We start from the raw sequence: 22,150 nt of genomic DNA, 5'->3' as shown, positions 1-22,150 counted from the left end.
AATCCATTGGTTGCATGAATGGTTGGGTGGTCGCTAGAAGTGAATCCTAACAAGAGTGTGATGATGCAATTAAATAATTATGATGATTCAAATCACTACTCTATACGTGGAGTTGTGTTACCCAAAAAATGAACTATAAAGATTTAGGAGTCATAATAAGCTGCGACCTCAGAACCATGAGAAACTAGAAGGCTGTTGCTGCCAAAGGCTTTAGGGTATTACGGGTCATTCGTAGGCCTTTGCAGTACTTGGACGAATGAATGCTTAAAGTGTTATACCCGACTTTCGTGAAACTGCATTTGGAATATGGGATTCAAGCAGTTAGTCCTTGTTTCATGTATGAGATGGATATGCTGGAAGAAGTTCAACGAAGACGGGCCAAAATAGCGAAATGTCTCCCTGAGTTATCTTGTGAAGACAGACTGAGACAACTCGACTTATTTCCGTTATTATACAGTAGATTACGGGGTGATCTAATACTGGCTTATATGCCGAACGGTGACCTTGGTATTTATATGTCTTATTTTTTCCTGGGACTGGGACTGATCATTTGAGAGGAAATTCTAAGGAAGTTTAAAAACCGAGACCAAATCGTCTACTGAAGACTGAAGAATGCCCGCCTTGTATGAAACTAATTAAGGTCGCGTGAACAAAAATGAGATGGGTTTAAACGGTACTTGACATTTCATCCATCCTAACTCATGTTTGCTTACAAGAAGATTCCGCGTAGGAAATCTCAGAGTCTTCAAGATGACACTGACGCGAATAGTAATCGGAATAAGCAAAAACTTTTTGTCACTATGTTTGAATCCAAACGAGCGCAGATAATTGTATACTTGCCAAGTAGACGTCTATGTTCTTGCTTCATTTTACTTGGTCATGACACACACCTCGCAGTTTATGGTAAAGCGAGATTTACTCACTTGTGTGGACCAACGATCACTATATGGGGAGGAAATATAGGATCCAATCCTTCCACTTCATTTAATCTTTATTCATCCACTTCACACACTCCCTTATCTATTACTCAATGTCCACACGTCGAGTGGAAATATGTACATAAAAATACAACTCAGGGACTTCAATCTTCCGAAACCAAAGTTGCTCTAGAGACTTTGTGTGATCTAAGTGATGTTCAATTTTTGACGGACCGTCTTATCAAAGAAATAAGTGCTTTTCAGGAAGATGTGACCGTTTTACATTTCAGTCCTTGCCAGAGTCGAGTCCTGGACTCAATTTCTGAGATTAAGCGGTTTCGTTTTTTGTTTCATCTACCATCAGAAGGCACTGTACCAAATGCCTCCTTAGCTAAATTACTTGGATTTACTTTCCTCGAGCATGATGGAAGCCTTGGATATCAGGTTGCACCAGAAGTTTCACATATTTCACTGAAACTCAGCTCTGTCCCCGTAGTTGCTCCTCGTGATGATTGTGTGAGGAAGTTATTAATTTGTGGTCCGAAGGGTGCTGGAAAATCATCTCTACTGCGTTTTTTATCAAACAAAATCCTTACAGATGTGGAATATCCACTTAAAGAAAAGTGTGTTGCAGTTCTTGATTGTGATATTGGTCAACCTGAATTTACTCCAAACGGAATTATAAGTTTGTGTCTGGTCAAACTGCCATTGTTTGGTCCTCCATATACTCATACTTTATCCACCAATGTAAATATTCTTCGGTAAGTTCTCAATATAACCTTAAACTGCAATTTTTGATATTTTAAGCACGTTAGCCCACTTAAGACATGAATGCTGCCAATCTAAAGCGCATTTATACCAATTTATTCCTTTTTATCTCTTATTTGTAATCACCTATCGTCGATTGATTTGATTTTTCTGTTGGTAGTTCATAACTGATGGTGATTTTAACGCATCAGACTTGCTTAGACATTAATTTAGACCAGCACCAAATAAATGCGAATCTGAAAATTTTCTTTCACAAACTTTGTAAAGTGATAAAGCTGACCGGTTAAGTGCTAAACTAACACTTCATAAAATCATCGTTGTTCACACCTTGGTTTCTATTGCACCAGGTAACTTTAAATTTCGAGATTATATTTGTATCGAACTCTGGGATCATACACATATATTTCCTATTGCCGGAAAGACATACATGGTCTTTTTATTTAAGGGCGAAAGTAATTTACAGACCCTATATAGTCTTTAAGTTTTGTTTGTCATTATTTGGTGTTTTTATTTAGTTGATAGGATCATTATACCTTTTTCGGCTCTTAGTAATATGCTGTAATGCCTAAATACATGAAGATACAGTTCCTTGAAATTAGGCCGTGGTATGTTGTAATACCAAGCTTCATAGCGTTCTAACCGACCGAGTCTCAGGAAGATAATCTATATCATTTGTGCTTGAGATCAAAATTATCTCATCTGAACGATGCAATGATGCCTCCAGTTCCGAAAAACCTTTGGATCGTTTGTCTTTGGGTTCTGTTTATTTTTACTTGAACATCTGAATATTGGTACAAGGGAGCACCAGATATATATGCGCCACACAATAACAATGAGAATGGGAAGAGAAAAATGATTTGACGTGCGTATGAGAGAAGACAAATAAAGAACAACAAGGACCACAAATTACTGTATGGTAGTGTAATAATAATCGTTGTGGAAACGGAAATGTACAACCAGAAGAATTCTTTCATTTAGGGAAGTTACAACCACTTTTTATGAAGAAAGTAAGAGAAGGTTGCAGTAGGATCGCCACTGGCTTCTATTCTGAGCTGCATCTGATAAAATCTCTAGCCACTGTGTTGCACCGTCTTTATGACCTCAGCCAGGGAGTCGGAAAGGACCAACAGAAGCCAGCCCTTTGCAGCTTTCTTTCATACCACGACACCATGTCATACACAGACCACCCCTCGGCTTTTTCCAACCAGTCCCAGCGTCGGCAAATAATGCACGACGTGGAATTCTCTGGGACGACATTTGTAGAACATGTCAAAGCCACCAAAGTTTATTTTTCAAGATGGTGACACCAATTGGACTATCATCACTGAGCCCAAACACATGATGCCTAACCTCTGCATTACTAACATGGTGTTGCCACTGGATGTCAGTAACCCTTCGGAGACAACTATGATCAAATATAAAGAGTGATCTAACATCCTCAACTCGGAGAGGCCACAAGCATAGAGCAAAACTGTTCTCACCGACGCGTTGTAGAACTGACCTCTTACAGCCGACTGACATCACGAAGTCACCAAAGATGGCCCAGATTGGCATAAGCCGCTCTGGCTTTCACTGTACGTGAATCCATCTCATCACTCACGCCACCACCAGCACTTATGCACCTACCTGGATACACAAACTTCTCGACTACTATCTGCTTACTACCCAGGGTGAGTGCAGGATCAGTGTCCCATTAATCTTTTGGGAGTACTTTGCACTTGAAAGGTGCAAAGTACATGCCATACCTACAGACACCGATTGCCAACTGACTAAGTGCGCATTGCATGGCTCAGGCATTATCGCACAGTAAGACAATATCATCCGTATACTCAAGATCGAGAAGTCTTTTCCCAGGCAATAGATCCACACCACCATCCGTCAGAGCTGTTTCCAGTATGTCATCGATGGCAAAGTTGAAGAGGAATGGTGAGATTGGGCAACCCTACCTAACCCCACTGTTTGAATCGAACAGTGGGGGGAGGTAGTCGTATGCCCTCACTCTGCCTGAGGTGTTTGTATATAGGGCTTTTGGGATGTCAATAAACTTCTCAGTCACACCCTTCTTCAATAGACAATCCCAGAGAACAGTCCTGTCCAACGGATCAAAGGCAGTCCTGATGTCAAGAAATACTACGATTGTTGGCCTGTGATAAGTATGACGGTGTTCTAACATTTGGCGGAGGGTAAAGATATAATCAATACATCCTCGAACAGAACGGAAACCAGCCTGCTCCTCAAGAGTCAATCTTTCTCGGGTTTTAAACAACCTACGAAGTATGACAGAAGCCAACAGTTTGGACGCAATCGGAAGTAGACTTATCCCCCGATAGTTGTTACAAAAACGACGTGAACCCTTTTAAAGATAGGGGCAACTATCGACTCATTCCATGATGTTGGAACACTCTCTAACTCCCAAACCTTTGTAAACAACGTCAGTTCCTTAACCAGAAAGTCACCATCATCTTTAGGAAGAGCCGGAGGCAAATCATCTGAGCCTGGTGATTCATGGCGCTTTAAGAGTTGGAGTTCCTTGCGGACTTCCACCTCATTTGGTGGGTCAGTCGTCACAGGACATGGAGAACAGGACAGTCTGATCGATGTTGCCGGAGCAGCAGGCCAGTTGAACTGTCCTTCAAAAAATTCCGCCCATCGTCCAAGTCGTCGACAGATGTTAGTAATTGGCATCCCGTCATCCTCGCAGATTGTTTCGCTCACACCACAATTCTTGCTGCCAGCGGCTCGAATGAGTTGGAAGCGCTTCCGGTAGTTACTAGATGCAGCTGCTGCTTCCAACTGATTGGCAAGCTCCGACCACCATGCTTCTCGGTCCTTACTCAAGTTTTACCCAATTCCATTACGTAACAGTCGTCGTTTGTGGTCAAACTCACAGTCACTCGTAGTGGACCGACGCTCTTCAATGAGTTGTAAGGAGCCTGAAGAAACCTAGCTTTTACAAGCGGGGCATTTCGCGAAGCCTCAAGGGACTTTACTCTCCATTTTCATGGCATCATGTAATTGCAACCAATGCTCATCTATACTTCTCAGTGCGATGGTAACTAGCCTTGAACCTAGCTCGGTTCGATACTTAGTTGTAACAGAAGATGCAACCAACTTACTGACATCAATCCTTTTCTGATGATCAATTCGTTGTCCACGGAACAGTAAGGTAAGATTGGCGCAGACCAGGGCATGATCAGAGTCCAGATAGGTACTCGAAAAGGAGCGGCAGTCTTGTACACAACTACGCCAGCGGTAGCTGATCGCGATGTGATCAATCTGAGTTCAGGCTTGAGATGCAGAGGGAGGACTCCAGGTGGCACATCGGCGATGATTATGCTGGTAGTTGGTGCTAGCCAGAAACAGGTTGGGGTTTGCGCACAGTTGCAGTAGACAGTCTCCGTTATCTGTCCTGCCACCAACAAGTCCCCATCAGCCACCTAAACGACTCTCTTCTGTGCCTAAACGCCCGGACTGAGCATTCAAGTCTCCGGCTAGTACTACAATATCTGTCGAACTCACTCTCTGTAGAAGAACAGTTAACTGGTGCTAAAATCCATCATTGATCGCATCCGGGCTGCAATCTGTCGGAGCATAGGCGGAGATGACAAAAAGACATCATTTCTCGCACCGATTTCTTCGTACTTTGATGGAACTTTCTAATCTAACAGCACATAACCGATTGTTAATCGGGATCCAATCAATTGGTGCTGCCTCAGCTCTAGCGCTTAGTGGGACACCAACACCAGCTAAACCAGACGAAGATGCCACAGGGTCCCCTGATAAATGCACGTAAAACAAGCTTTTCGAAGTGACAGATAGAGAGCGAATTTGTAGGACTTCACCAGAATCTCGAATACGGGTCTCGGATAGACAATAGACGTCGATATTAAGGCTTTCTGAAGACATAGCCAGCCTTATCCGTTGTCCGATCTGTATTAGTGTGCGAACGTTGAAGGAGGACAGTTTGAATGGTGTACGTGGTTTCAGAAAAACTGTTTTAGTATTTGTATTCGGTAGCAGCATTCAATTTTCAACCAATCAGTGACTCGAGATCGTTTAGATAGAACAGAATTCCCTCCATAAGCGAGCTGCTGTATAAGTTGAAAAGTAAAAATACTCAAGGTGAAAATGGAAGAGAGTGGATAAGTGACGTAATACAAAAAAATAAAAATAAAAGTGGATGTTATCAAATGGGTATAGGTTATTTAAATTGTAAAAAGAGTGTGATTAGTATATCCAGAGATCATTCTCATTTCATTTTAATTGTGTTAAAGCTATGATGCTTCCCGGGTGCCCAGACCGAAGCAGGTGGTTTTCTTAGGGGGTCACACCCCGATCCTTTAACCTAAAGGTCTGGTCCACTAGGCAATGGAGCATCATGAGGAGATGCAGTCCCATGGTAGCCACTTGTTCCCTCATGATCCTGGAGCCCACGTGCGCCATTGGTTTGGAATCAGGGTTTTCCAACTCCCCTAGGTAGACTCTCTGTGTCCACCGACCCGGTTAAAGCGCCAGGACATTCGCTTTTCGTTCTCTCGATTTCGTAAAAACAGTCGTGGGGCGAGAAGGCAATGAGTAGGATTTGTCTGGCAGTGGTTTTATACGCGTGGCCATGTGAGAGCATTTCGGGAGGGAGAGCGGACTCTCCCCACTCTCGGCCGTACCAGGGCATTTGGGTTCTCTTCACTTCAATGTCCAAGTGATTTCCAAATTAAGTAATTACTGTCCATCATAGTTGGTCTCTGCTAGTTCTTTTTTGATACTTATTTTATATTGCATTTGAAAGTAATTATCATTCTGATTGTCTTGTACCTACTCTAAGAATTAAGGTATCATATCTTCCGTGTTCTTTGTTTTGGTGTTTCTAAATCGTTCTTCCTCATCATCTTTCTGAATCCATGTGAATCTTTCTGGTTATCTATTTTATTCTAGTCAGTGTTTTGTCGGTTGCATTACACCCTCTGATGATCCCAGTTTCTACTTGAAATGCCTCAGCTTTGTATATGATGCTTACGTTAATTTACCTGAACCAAAACCGCGTTTACTAGTCAACACAATGGGCTGGATGCAAGGTATGTTTTTAGCCACAGTTAATCAAAAACTCATGTTTTCGTGTTTATCACAATGCCTATTTCCACATAAATTTTTCTCCGAAATACTTTATTGGACGACGTCAGTGATTCTACAGTAATTTTAAGTATTTTTACACAACCCACCGTGAAACAAAATGCAAATATTTTCGCTTATGCATTTTGATTAGGAAAGTCCATTGTTTTTTCGTAACCGGACTATCATCCAAGTAAACCGTTTTTTTTTAATTGGTACGTTTGACATTCGCAGGTCTTTGTTATCAATATTTATAACACTTTATTGTCATTTACAGCACAATATATTGCCTAGAATCCTAGATATAGCGCACGAAAGCCCCCAAATGCTCTAATACGGCCGAGGGTCGGGAGGGAACGCCCTCTCTCTCGAAATGCTCTCACACGGCCACGTGTATACAACCACTGCCAGACAAATCCTAATCATTACCTTCTCGCGGCGGGGTGTTGTTTCCGAAATTGAGAGAATGAAAAACGAATGTCCTGGCGCTTTAACCGGGTCGGTGGACACAGAGAGTCTACCTAGGGGAGTTGGAAAATCCTGATCCAAGCCAATGGAGCACATGGGCTCCAGGATCCTGAGGGAACAAGTGGCGTATAAACGTATTGTTGGTCACCAGCTACCATAGGACTCCATCTCCTCACGATGCTCCACTGCCTTGTGGATCAGACCTTTAGCTTGAGGGCTCGGGGTGTGGCCCTCTAAGAAAACCACCTGCTTCGGCCTGGGTACCCAAGTAGTATCCCAGCCCACACACAAATCAAGTGGCTTATGTGGCGCATATGTATTCGGTGCCGATTTGTACCAATATTTATGTTTAAATAAATAATAAATAAAACACAAATGTCTGCTAAACGATGGATCAGTCAATATACCAAAAGGATCTACTTAGTATTATGTTTCACAATTCAAAAAATGAACTTCGACATAATTATACCAGATCTTACCCTTCTGATCCCTACTAACTACTAGAATTTAGATTGTTTGGATCAAAAAGTTATTTTATCGCCATATGAGGCTTCAGTGTCATCATATTATTCAATTTATATCGTGTTTGAGAAGTACCTTGACATTCGAGTACGTAGAAGTTTTCAGAAAAGCTTAAGGTTTCGTTTCCGATTTTCAGTTTTAAGACAAACTAAGGCTTGTCATTAGTCCGTAAAGTCACCGAATAGTGGTATACACCTTTTTGTTAGATTATCTGTTTAGGACCGGGCGATAATCTTGATCAGTAGTTGCAGATTTTAAGCGTCGTAGTTCAAAGTCGGTCACCGTAGCACAAATAGACCATTTCTTTGTCTACTCCTAAGTCTCGAGTTTCGGCATTATCTCATATTTCCTCTCTCGGATTACATTTCTTATTTCCGACCCTTGCTAACATTGATTCCATTACTGCTTTTGATCATCTTTGTATTTGTGTTTCTAATTTCATCTCTCTGTGCCAATGTGATCTAAATCGAACTGATAGACATCTGTAACAGATTTCACGTGGCTTATCACCACCAACTAAATAACAACAATGTGAAAGCTCCTCAATTATATCTTTCTACCAAACTGACTGGCTATTAGGTTATGTCAAATCTAATGATCAGATTTTGTAGTTTTCGTAACATATTTATGATATTTTATTTATTTAAACACATAAATATTGGTACAAGGAAGCACCAGATAAATATGCGCCTCACAAATCTCATTTGATTTGTGTGAGGGCTATAATACTGCCCAGGTGCCCAGACTGAAGCAGGTGGTTTTCTTAGGGGGCCACACCCGGAGCCTTTGACCTGAAGGTCTAGTCCACAAGGCAGTGGAGCATCTTAAGGAGATGCAGTCCCATGGTAGCCGGTGACCAACAACAGGTTCATACGCCATTTGTTCCATCAGGATACTGGAGCCCATGTGCACCATTGGTTTGGAATGAGGGTTTTCCAACTCCCCTAGGTGAACTTTCCGCGTCCATCAACCCGGTTAAAGCGCCGGACATTCGCTTTTCGTCCTCTCAATTTCGTAAACAACACCCCCGCCACGTATCATATTTATGATAAATTTAGAGCATTGTGGGTACACAAACATCCCACATGTACATGCAAATATTTATTTGGTTAACAGGATTTTATGTTACTCTCCATAGGTACCAGCTTTTAACATATAACAAATAAGATAAGTTTTCCGAGTACTGATACAATGTTTTTCATTCATTTATTTTGATGATAAGACATTTTGAAATACAGGTGCAGTATAGTTTCGTGTCATGGTTTGCAGGCTCGGACGATCTTCCCCCGAATCATTTTAAGGATGATGGCGAACTGACCTACTGGTGACCAGTTTATGACATGTCACTGTGGAGTGAAAAAAAGCTTTATAGTACTAGGATCTGTCAATCCATCATAACCCCCTTGTTAGGGTCGGAGAAATAGTGCAGTTTAGTGATTTGAGACGTTAAATGATATGGCTCAAAGTAAAACCAGTGGGGCTCCTGCTGTAGCTTTTATATATTTATAGAGAATGAAAGGAACTCCCTTGTTTGAAAGAGCTGTTACTCGGTTGTATTGCTGTCTGAGCTGTATTTCTCATTACATACTGTCTTTAGCTACTGATTTCTTGTTTTCGACTTTATTTCCTTCACCATGTTACTCTGTAATTGGGTAGCCCATATCTATTTTGTCGCCAGTTGTACCAAGTTTAGTATATTGAATAAATAAAACTGATATCAAGTGTAATGTTCAAAATAAGTTTGCTCAGGTGCTATGTACATAAAATATCATTATTGTTGTACTCCCAGGGCTTGGATTAACATTGTTGTTGGAGCAAATACTGTTAGTTAAACCAGACCTAATCGTTCAGCTTCGTCTTACAGGATCTTCAAATAATCGCACAAACGTTCCAGATCTAAATAGTAGTTCGTTAAAAACTATGGACACCTGGAATTCACGGGTAAGTTGTCTTTTAATTAGACACACATAGTTCGTACTTTGAATTTGTGAGTAGATAATTTAAGCTCAGTTTATTGAATGATTCTGTATTTCCACCCTATGATAGTCACCTTAATCTTATACAGGAACATCTATTTCCTCTAAACACCTGGAATCAACTCCGAAATATTTATATATTGTGTTTTTTAAAATCTATTATATGCTTCATAACTGACGTGACAGACATCCGGTTTTTTCTGTCGGCTTTTCAAGGTAGTTATAGGTCTAATCGAATTCCATGTACTTGTTTGTCAATAAGTTCTGTCAGTTCCACTTTCTTAATGCTGTGTATAGATTCCAAATATTGGGATTTTTGAGATCACAAGTACGTGTACTGAAAACAAAATATCTTGGCAGACCATATAGTTGCATCGTAATCAAACAGTGGTAATGAAACTGCCATGTGGTTGTGAGACCAAAGTATGACTGGTCAATGAGTGTGAAAAAACAGGTACTTAAACTACTGACTTTTGAATATGTGATTTTCTTTTCTTTCATTGATTTGTACTCCGGACTCACTGAGTGTGGGCATTTGTAATTATGTTGAGTAAAGTATCATCTAGCATTAATCAGGTTCTATATTCCAAATCATGAATCCTGGATCCGATGTAACGTGACTAGTCTCATTACGGTATAACGTATTATCGTAGTATATGTGAGGGAAAAAATATTTCAAACCATCAGTTATATCAGTAACTCACCATTTGCATTTAGGCTTCAAACTATGCTTATTGTGTTAGACCCGGCATAATATATACTCCTACCAAACCCTGATTAGTGGAATAGAGTTTAAAACCGCGACCAGTAGGTTAGCTTTCAAGTCTCTATAGACTGGTGAACCGCAACTTCTACTTCTCCAATAAAACATCAAGACAGTAAACTGCACTCTTATTGTTAGCAATTAAAATGGAACAAAAGACTGGAAACAAAAAGACCTCTTTATCAGCAATATATTCTTAAATAATAATAGAAACTCGATCATAAATCAGCACACTAATATATTTTCACATCTCCATTCCGTTGCATCTAGTATTCGATCTGTGAGACCAGTATAGACATGTGTCTGGCTTCACTTCTTTTTGTGGACCGCTGGAAATAGTTGAAGTATTTGTTTATTTGAGTAAACGTGTGATTGCCAATGATGGAGGGACAGGTGACGTCAACCTATATGTAGTGGAAACCAAAGGAATTTATCCCTATCTGTATCGTTTTGGTGGAGTCTTGATATTAGTCTAGCCGTAAAATGTCGAATCTACAGCTTCGTAATATGATTTTGGAACCTGGTTCACCTGATCTAAGAATGTCTGAGGGGTCCGGTATCCGATTACCATTGTCTCCAAATTGCTTGTGACCTCAAGTAGCAACACTATTAATGCTGTGATTCAGTAATGTGTGTTCAGGGAGCATTGTTGACAGCTCAATTAATGTCATCATCTTGGAACATTGGCTTCAGTTTCTTAAATATGTCTTAAGGATGTCATACCAGTGACTTCCATACCGTACATTATCTGATAACTGAGATTTAATGGTGAAGGTGAACTGGTAATCAGTTTATGACATGTCACTGTGGTGTGAAATAAAGATGTTTAGGATCGCGATTCGTCAATCTATGACGACTCTTTTGCGTAGGTCAGAGAGATGGTGCTATTTAATGTTATATGGAATGGCTCAGAATAGAAGTGAATATCAATCTTCCTGTAGTTTTCCATCATACTCCTCATAAAAGTGGATTGAGCGTTAGCTGATATAAGTGTTTGTTGGCTGTATTTTTTATTAAACCGCATCTTCACTAATTTATCGATTCGATTACTGTTCCTCTTTTATTTTATCACGAAAATATTTTATTTGTTCGGTGCTTTCTTGGTGTCTTATTGCACTAGGATTTGTGTTGTTAAATAAACAAATATGGTCCAAAATCGTTGTTGAGTCTAACGGGTCGTTTCATTTGTTATGTTTCTTCATGTTTTCTATCCTCTATATGATTTAGTGTCTTACAATATATCATTTCAGGTCACTGTTCACTACTAAATAATAGTAATAATTTAAATTTTAGCAATACATTACTTGTTATCCGTAATGCTAACTTAGCTATTTTCTTTTTTCTACAGGACATTTCCAATGAAACATTTAATCATGATGTGATTCTTATAGAATCTAATGTCAAATTGTATGTTATATTTACTAATGATTGATTGGTATTTAAGGTTATATGTTTATGTATAAAACCTAGGTTAAACTTCAATAAATCCATTTGTAACATATTATTCATTGTATAACAGTGTTTCATTTTAAGTAATGATTGTATATCAATGATGGATATTTTTGTGACTAAATATACTTTGCATGTATTCTTAACGATATATTCCGTTATTTTGTATGTGTACAACATATTCTGCATTGATCCCGTTCTCACACTATAGCATAATTTGTTTCCTTTTTGGATTTTTAGAAATAATTATCTGTTTCCTATCAATAATACTACTGCCCAGATTAATTAAATTGGGTTGGAGTAATATTTTTTTAGTTAATCGTTATGATAGAACAAGCTCATTTTGGAAAATGACTTAAAATATACACAATTTGCTAAACTATTAGATTAAATTTATACCAATATGCTGAAATGATTAAATTTCGGTCTATAATAACACTGAAAAATTATCGTTGTAACGACATCAAACGATTTTTAGATCAGATAGATTGTGTAGATTTTGTGTCCTTTACAATTTATTAATTAATATTAATATGAAAAATTATACCTCTGTTACGCAACTTTTAGCTAGTTTACTACTGATAGCTAGTCATGTCTTTCAAAGTCTTAGGCATTGAAAGCATCTATTATGTATATCCTCCTTCTTTGTTCTTTCTGTCGGGTAATTTTTATTGCCAAACATTTTGACCTTTTACAGTCATTACTCTGTGTTGAGTGTAATTTTCTGAGATTGAAACACTTGGTTCTTTCATTTACTTAAATATTGGTCCGCAGATTTATACATGAGTTTTTGTTTTCTAGGATTGACTTAATAAGTGTAAAGTTATATGGTTATCGTCTACTTGTTACGTTTGAGTACAATATATGATTAGTTAGTAACTGAATCAATTATTCAATAAACTAAGAATTCGACCATAAAGCACTGGGTTGTAGTTTGGAACTTTATGTCACCTATTATGGTTTGGGCAGCTGAATACTACCAGGTTAAAATTATGGCTTAAAGTCAAGTGCACGATTCTTTAACTGGTTAGTAAGTACCATTAAAGTAAGTAGCGAGAATCGTAAACTAATCTTATGGATGTTTCATTTGTCGTTATTATTCAAAGACTCCAGCTATAATTATAAAACTTTTTTAATTCAAGTTCTGTTGTCTAAGATACTGTTTTAGGACTGATGTGCGCCAACACCTAAACTAATGATAGGCAGTAAATTAGTTGAGCATGTCTACCATTTCACTTCCTGGTCACATCAGCCCTTTTGGATTAGTATCTGATATGATTTTAGCACGGGATTAGAAAGCATGGCTGGCCATTGTCAACATGTGGCGTTGACGAGACTTCTACCTCCAAATCAAAGGACGACTACACTGAACAGCGGTTTCTTCTATCATACTTTAAGGCTGAAAAATGTAGCTTTTAAAAGAAAGAATATTCATAGTTTACTAGTGTCTAATCATGGATGTCTTTGAAGCATTACTCGTGTGTGTTGGAACCACCGAGTAAGTAATGTTGGGGTTAAACACCGGTTACTGGTTAAGGATCACAAGCCAATTAGTGAGGTATTGAATATTTATCGGGACATGTATTACGTATGCCCAACTACCGCCTACCTCGATGGACAATAATAGCTGGTACAGGAGTAAGCTGTAAGAAAGCTAAGAGTGTCAAACTAAAATGTGGCATTAGTCCATGAAATTATTGACTGTTGGAGTGGGACGTTTAAGTAGGTGCAGACTATTTGTTTGAGGTTTGCACGATCAACCTCACTAATGACTAGAAACATTAAGTGACATGACTCACAATCGGTCGCAATGATGCAGGTGCCTTCACTCTTTGTCTTCCCTTAGATCTTAAGCTTCATAAATATCTCGAAGATATTTTTATTGCACAAATCTATATTTTCTGGTCAAATTATATATTCTATGCATAATCTTTTCTAATACCACTAAAATTGTTGCTACTCATATAACTGTAACATGTTGTGGTGATGTGGTGTAACAATTTGAACTGATCCACAGATACGCTAGGTTCTATGTTGCTTATAACTAACTAACCGTTCTTAGACATTGGATAATCATTTTTCTCGATCTGTAAGTATGATGTTTTAAATATCACTAAATATAGTAATCATCATCAACAATCTTTTCTATCATAACTTTATTTGTTAATCGTTTGTTTATTGTTAAATGAGCTGTCTTCATCACATAACAACTCATTTTCAAGCCTAGCAACAACCAGAATAGGAGATTAGTTATTAGTTTATTCAACTTGTTATCACTCAATTCAGTAGTTCTGAAAACTTATTTAGCAAGTTGGTATAATTTTATAGAAATGGACTACAGAATCTTTATTGCTCGTGAGGAAATATATTTAATAATATTAGCAATAATGTTATTTTCTGCCAATATCAATCTAGTTGATCCCGCTGGAAGAAACTTACAAATGATCATCAGATGACTATAGTTATTCTGTTGTTTAAATCACACGGTTATTGCTTTTATAGATATAAATGTTATTTAAATTCATGTTTAAGTGTAAACTAAGACAAAGTATATCGATCTCAATGGCCGTTATCCTAGAATCCGTTAGTATGTGTTATTATTCATGATTTAAATGTACAATACATATTTATTTCTATCCTTTAAAACAGATAAATACTTATACTTCACATACGTTTGTGGATACATTTATAGTTTTAAGTAACATCGTTAATAAAAATCTTTTGCATGGCTAGTCAACCAGTTTTCATCATATTTACGACAAGATTATAATACTGTTCATTTTCAAGGTGTCAGTTACAAGGAAAAATCCATTTGTCTAAAGTATACACCACAGTAATACAATGGTGAAATAGCTAATATAAATTTTCGAGTGAGAAATAAAGTTTTCATGTTTGAAACAATCATTATAGTTAGATTATTGCTTTTAGCACAAATCTCTTTGTATAAATTTGGTAAGAAAAAAGTTTGTTTAAAGTTATATCACCCATGTAAAATCTTTAGATAATGCACCAATTTTTTTCAGATCAACAGTAACCTAATCACTGATTTAATTTTTTGGTAATAGTCCTTTTCGGTTCTTCGTATTTTAAGTTCTCACATTGATATTCGTGTTGCCCACGATAAGTTTTTGTTGATGATTCACTGATGCACTATTGTTAATGCATAAATAATGTCTATGTTAATATGCACAAAATTTGGGTTATGACTATTTCCAGCTTTCATTTTCTGTACATATTGTTTTAGATACAAGGATAATACAATAAATGACCCACGATACAATCTTGGTCCTCCTGATCATCGCGATTTAATGATGCTGACTTATTTTATGTCTACTTTGGCTTGTGCATATACTAGCTTACCTTCTAGATTAAAAGATGAATCTCTTGGACATCCAGTAGCACATTTGCTGGATTGTATCCCTTACCAAGTTCCTGTTACTGTTCCATCTAAACAACAAAATACATGTGAAAATGTAAATGAACAGAAAAATGTAATACTCAGTAGCTCTGTTTCTATGTCCGATGTTCAGCACAATACATTAAAAATTGATTCGTTAAACACTAATAAGAATGATTCAAATCATTTGGCCTTTCGGATAATGCGCCCGGATTCTAAACTATTTGCAGAAGATTCTGCTTTTCCATCAAGTGTCGATAATTTATTAGCTTGTTTAAATGCTACTCTAGTTGCCCTTTGCGTTGTACCACGACATAATGTAAGTTCTGCATGTATAGAAACATCCGTACTATATAATATTATATATTTACGCCTTAACTATTAACCACTATTTGCTTTTCAGTGATTTCTAATTCCATCTTGTGTATGTGTAAGTTTAAATTTTAAAATCGTTTTATTCATCATATTGCCTTTATGGTTTTGTTATGCAAATTTGTTAAAACCATAAACTTACCACATCTAGTCAATCATCCCTGTTATGAAAATGAAATTAACATAGTGAATTAGTTTGCCTTACATTTATACATACGACTGTTTATACTTTAAATCATTGTTCATGGAAATTTGCTTTAAATCTCCTTATCATAACAATAAAGTTCGATTGATAAATCCGTAACTAGTTTTTTCTGTTATATCCTAACGAAGTATAAATGAATGGTAACGGCTAGAAATTATTTATGGACTAATATTATACATATATTCTTATTGTATAACTATTAAGTAACTAAATTATATATATATTCATATTCATTTTATTATAAGCTCCCATTCGACCTATTGACTGCTATTATACGATTGATTATTCTTAAGTTATCCCTGATCTACAGCCTCCCACACTCACAGCCACTTTTTGGCTTGATCTTGCATAATTGTTATTTTCTATTTTATGGTATGATGCGGTCTGGTTTGTTTGTATATAAACCTAGTGTGTCTGAACTATATGATTCATACGATGGAAACTGGGATTTGTGTTCTGGACTCAAACGGATAGGGCTGGATGAGAAGAACCAATAAGAATTCAGAATTGACTCTAGGCTGCTCGTACCGGTTAACACGTCATTGGTTTGACACAGTGCTAGGACTATATAAGTCGTATTCTGATTGGCAATCACAATACGTGATAATTAACCGGGCAAAAGACAGGACATTTTCCTTGCTTTTTTATTATTTAATATAATTACTGAAGATGTGATTTTTTCTATGACTCCTTTACCATATTTAAAGTTAATCCTATGATCTGTGGCAACAGTTTTTCATCATAAGGCCTAGTGATTTAATTCTTCATTTGTAACTGTAATATCTAGTGAGAGGAATTAACTAAAATACTTGTTTAAATTATACTTTCCATTTTAATATTTATTGCGAATGAATTTCTGGATATTCGTTCATGTCTCAGATACAGGGTATAATCTCTCATCTGACAGATTCAAACTGAGAATCCTCTTTTTTGTTGTTAACTAATCAAGGAAATTATGGTATTAAACAACAAACAACTCTTGAAAAATTAATTATTTCATCTCATCATTTTATTATAAATAGTCAATACCCTATTATTTGATCCCTGTCTAGCTGACTAACCACGACATAATTCCCTTTATGTTTAAACGTCGTTGTAAGGGAAAATATGTATAACATCTATTTCATTTGCTGAAAACAAAATGTGCACAAATAACTTGACATTTCACGAGACTAATCATTTAATATGCACATCTATTGTCATCTAATATTCTACCAAAGTTTAATGAAAATGCTATTAGTAGAAAAATAAAATATGATTTTTTAGCTACAGACAATTTATTTAAGTCGATGTACAGGTCAACTGATCACACATGTAATATCCTATCAATGAAAGTAGTGAATATCAGATAACTGTCATTTTTATTTTATAGGTTACACGTATTGACAAATTAAACTGGGTACTACGTGTTAGACATAGCTCCTCTCCTACGCTTAAGTTTGTTAACGTTTACATTTTTCAATCCCTTCAGTTAATTTATATCACAGACCGTGTCATTCTAACAGTAGCAATTTGTATATCTTGGTACTATTATCATGTTTGTGTGAATATGTATGTTTGATTCGCCTCTGCATTCACTCACTCGCTTGCATTAGCGTTTTTGCTCTATTTCTTTTGGTGTGCTTATGCCTTAATGACCTGTACTGTTCAATAATATACTTAAGTCGGCTCTTCGTGTTGCCTACTGAGTTTGTAAACAGTTTGGATCTTTATAAGAAAAGATGGATAGTGGCTAGTAGTGGAATCCAGGGCGCACGTTTCGTCCTATTTGGGACTCGTCAGCTGGATGTACCCGCATCTCAGAGTTGATGTTCACTCTGGAACTCGAACCCAGTACCGTTCGCTTCGAACGCCATCGCGTTATCCACTTAGCTACTGAGTCCTGATAGCCGCTTACTTGTGGAATGAGGTGAAGTTATATTCACTTGGTGTTGTTTACTTGTATCTTCCCACTGTTAATTTGGACTGCAATTGATCAGTCTCTCGTTGGCATTTGTGCATCCTTTGCGGACTGCCTCGATATTTCCTGAAGTCACAAGCGAACGGTAGAGGGAATTTCACGGGTCTCCTTCATGTATTCTTGTTCGATCGTCCTCAAGAAAATGGTCTGGAACGCATACAGAATATTGTTCAGGATCACATTTTGGATTTAGGATTCATGGGGAAATGGTGGTTCATGTCACACTACATGGACAACTATGACATCAATTCTGACTAATGAGAAACTCCAAAAATCTTCGACGAGTTCACCAAGAAAGAGACCAACTAATAACAGTTATAAAGCTTGTGACTTCAGGCAGTATCGAGGCAGTCCGCACAGGATGCACATATGCCAAAAAGAGACTGATCAATCGCAGTCCTAAATAACAGTGGGAAGATACAAGTAAACAACACCATGTAGGTTTCGATCTATTTAATAACGGTTACCGCGGCAATTGATATACAAAGTCAAAAGATTTATCTCGAATATAGTCCATTACATAGGTTCTGCGTTGCATTTGACTGACTATTGGTGATTTGATGGGCATTGACTTAGTTTATTTCGTCAGCTTGGTTCATTTCGTTTGATTCCATACTTTTGTGATTCAATATTTTACCTTATTTTGTAGATAACTGAACCAGATTCTACTTGCATGTATCGTTGGATATCATCCAATCCGGTTTGTGAGTGTGTAGGTCTAGGTGAGTTATGAATTTGTATATACATGAAGTTTACCATATAACATGAAAATGATACTGATGAATATACCTACTTATTCTTTGCCAGTTTTCATGATAAGTTATATAAAGTATTCTAATTACAGTTCCTCATGAAATTTATTGGTGTTTCAACAGCTAATATCAATTCAATGTTATATATTTTTGAAAATTTGTTCTTTGTTTTATCTATTCGATTTATAGAAGTAAAATCCATTTCTGATTATTTAGTCACATTATTTCCCTCATCATAAGTCACATTTTTGAATGTATTCTCAATATTATTAGGTGGTCGGTGGTAGTTTACAGGATGTACTTGGCATAGGTTTCGTGCTACTTAACACTAGTCAGCATGGCATGTCTATAGTCTTGGTGGAACTAATGTTCCATAAGTTGTTCGAATCTGTTTTACCCAACTTCACGATCTACGACTTAACAACTGAGCTATTCGGTCTTCGACTGTCCTGTAGGGCTGAAGTATTTACTATTGACCACTTAGCACAGATCATCGTCATGTTTGTCTAGTCCTTAATATTACAGTCGTACCTTGCCGACGAATCCCAACTGACATAAAACCTAGGCGTAGTATTTTCTGTCAACCGCCTCCAACCACCTGGCATTTTAACGTCGAGTCTTTTGAACTCATGTTACATTCATTATGGCATTTGGTTATAATTATTGTAAAGGAAAGATACTTTAAATAAAAGTGCTTCCAGATTTACACTATTCTGAAGTATTTAGATCAATTGGACCAATGTACAATTGGTTCTGTTCTACTTTACGGCTGTGAAACATGGCCATTAAAAGTAGAAGATACTCGTAATTTACTAGTATTTGACCACAGATTTCTTAGAAATATTGCTCGCATCTACTGGGATCACCGGGTAAGTAATAGTGAGGTTAGACACAGGGTATTAGGGAATAATGGTAAATCAGTTGATTAGGTTATGAATCTTCATCGACTGAGATGGTTGGGTCACGTGTTACGTATGCCTGAACACTGATTACCACGACGCACTATGCTGACTAGTAAAGGGGATGGTTGGAAGAAAGTTAGGGGCGACCAAACTAAAACGTGGCATCAGTGTTTGAAGTCACTAACTTCTAGTCTGAGCCATGTTTGTAGATGCAGACTACTTGGTTGGGGTCCGCGTGACTATCGTAACCAATGGTTGGAGACTCTAGGTGACATGGCTCAGAATCGATCACAATGGCGTAGGTGTATACACTCTTTATCTTCCCTTAAACCTTGAGATTAAAATTGCTTCATATCTGTCCTTTTTCCTGTAATATATCCTTATATACAACCTTTTTTTCTATATATTACCACCATTAAATTAACTACTTCTATGAATCCGGTGTTCATCTTGTTGTGCTAACGAGGTATGGCAACTTGGAGAGATGCATAAATGTGCCTGGTCCGACGTTGTAGCTGACTGACTGACTGACTGATTTACATCAATTATCTTCACTCGTGCTTATTGTTTCTGTCTCATGAATTTTTCTAATTCTTTTTCTATGCACTTAAAAGTGTAATGTCTATACTGTACTCGCGAGAATCGCTTTGCTTTCAAAATGTTCCGAAACATTTGTATTTTGATATGATTTGAAATAGCAAAATATTAAACTCGGATTTACTCTGTTTATAACTGAAGTGTCTAGGTTATATGCTTTGTTAGTTAGTTCAAGCTTTGTTTTATCTATTTATCTCAAACTGATTAGACCTGTATACGATAAATTTAGCTGACAAGTTATTATGTGCAATAATGTTCTCCGTTCCTCACTATATTGTTTTGTGTTTTTAATACGTCTACAGTCAAAGTAGACAAATGAGATCAAAAAAATTCAAAAGTCTAAATCCATTTAGGTCAGTTATGATTAGTTTGAATTTTTTCTAGATTCATCTGTCAGATCATGAATAACTCTAACAGTGGTTATTTAAATATCTGAATCACTTGTCTATGGATTTACTGGTAATGCATTTTGCTGTTTAACGAACCGAGGCTTCTATTGTTTTCCTATTTATTACAAACATTTTTTAGCGATTTGTCGCGCTGTTGATCCTACCGCTGGTGTAATTTATTTAACGACTGGTGTTTCGGAGGATGATTTGCTGAAAGTGACAGGAATTCTACGTGGTAATGTCAACTTACCCAATTGTTTTTTCCTAGATCAGGTATAAATGTACAAATGTTTTGTATCATATAATTTCCTTTTTTAAAAAGACTTATTCTCATGACTTTAAAACCTATGCAGTTGCTTACTCGCATAATTGTGTAACCAAATAGTAAGTTTATGGGGTATTCTCCTGCAAACCTAATAATCAGTCTATACAAATACGTTTTTCTTTCGTCTCGTGATTCCACATTGTATTTAGTGTCCTTAGTTGCGACATTCATTATCATTACACTGTGTTAAGTATTATACAGGTAGTTCACTTTCATTTCCGGTAACATTTCGGAAGTGAAATATTCAGGAAAATGTCCATCATTAGATTTCTCTAGTCACTTTTATTCAAGTAGTTTCGCTCAAAAAAAACTATTATTTGATTTCCACACTAATCAATGTGCCTTTAGGCTTAGAAACTAATTTATCTTCCAACACACACTCATCTACCAGGATTATTACTTCAATTATTTCTTCCTAATTTTAAATGATGTAGTATGTATCAGCCGTCATAAATTTCAACTTGTTAACTTGATGTTAAGTGGATGGAAGTAGTCAGTAGTAACTTGAGAAATGTATACCGTTTGTTTTCTTATTCTTGTATCTCTCATTCAGTGCCTGGGTTGTTATCTCCTATCTATATAAAACAGATTTAATTCATAATACTCTGGAGTTATTCCCTACCGCTTACCCTTGGTTCTTCTATTCAAAGAATGTAAATATTGACGCCACATAAAATTATTCCCAAGATATTAGACTGAACAACTACTCATTAATGTGTAACCCAGCACCTTTTAAATACTGTATAGTATGTTATGCACCAGGCTTTTTCCTTTCCAAATGATACAGTTGTTGGTAGTTTAGGTGACAGGTCGCGCATAAAATTAACTGATAGAGTATGAGTATTATTTGCTTAACAGGATAAAATATTCTCCGTTAGTATTAATTCTTTACATATTTCAAATTATTAGTTTGTGCCTTTCTGCCTTGTATGTTTTATTTCATGTCATCGTGCAACTTAATGCTATTATCAAACAAATCTCCACATCCTTTCATGTTCCATTTCTAGCCTTTCTTTCGGACTAAAGTTTATGAAGAAACACCCTGGTTCCTCCCCTACTTGGGTCCAGTTAGTACACAGGGAAAAGGACGTGCAGGTTTACCATCCAGGCGCTCTTACCCTAAAACAATGCATCACGTCACTCATCGCATGGGCACTTCAGAGATCATGGATTAACTTATTATTTTTGGGAAACCTCTTTATGTAAAGATTTCATGTGTTTCTTTTCTCCCGAATAGCTTCAGTCTGTTGTTGGTTTCTCTTTGACTACTTTTTATACCGAA

The 22,150-nt window shown here is 37.0% G+C and overlaps 1 protein-coding gene across 1 annotated transcript; it reads left to right on the top strand.

Moving 5' to 3' along the window:
- Positions 1-607: 607 nt before the first annotated feature.
- On the top strand, positions 608-22,107 carry Smp_018280 (hypothetical protein). The gene is made up of 8 exons (XM_018798951.1): positions 608-1,678; positions 6,618-6,757; positions 9,571-9,722; positions 11,869-11,927; positions 15,214-15,685; positions 18,553-18,625; positions 20,683-20,816; positions 21,876-22,107. Exons 1-8 carry the CDS (start codon positions 702-704, stop codon positions 22,041-22,043), a joined length of 2,175 nt encoding a protein of 724 aa, XP_018650789.1. The 5' UTR covers positions 608-701; the 3' UTR covers positions 22,044-22,107.
- Positions 22,108-22,150: the final 43 nt, after the last annotated feature.

This window comes from Schistosoma mansoni, chromosome 3 (genome assembly GCF_000237925.1).
Source record: "Schistosoma mansoni strain Puerto Rico chromosome 3, complete genome".
NCBI lineage: Eukaryota > Metazoa > Platyhelminthes > Trematoda > Strigeidida > Schistosomatidae > Schistosoma > Schistosoma mansoni.
This window is presented reverse-complemented; position numbering and strand designations above follow the sequence as displayed.

Coding starts and splice junctions, on each gene's coding strand:
- Smp_018280 (XM_018798951.1), top strand. CDS start 702: ATGTTTGCTTACAAGAAGATTCCGCGTAGGAAATCTCAGAGTCTTCAA. Junction 1,679..6,617: donor ACCAATGTAAATATTCTTCG/GTAAGTTCTCAA, acceptor ATTTTATTCTAG/TCAGTGTTTTGTCGGTTGCA. Junction 11,928..15,213: donor ATAGAATCTAATGTCAAATT/GTATGTTATATT, acceptor ATATTGTTTTAG/ATACAAGGATAATACAATAA.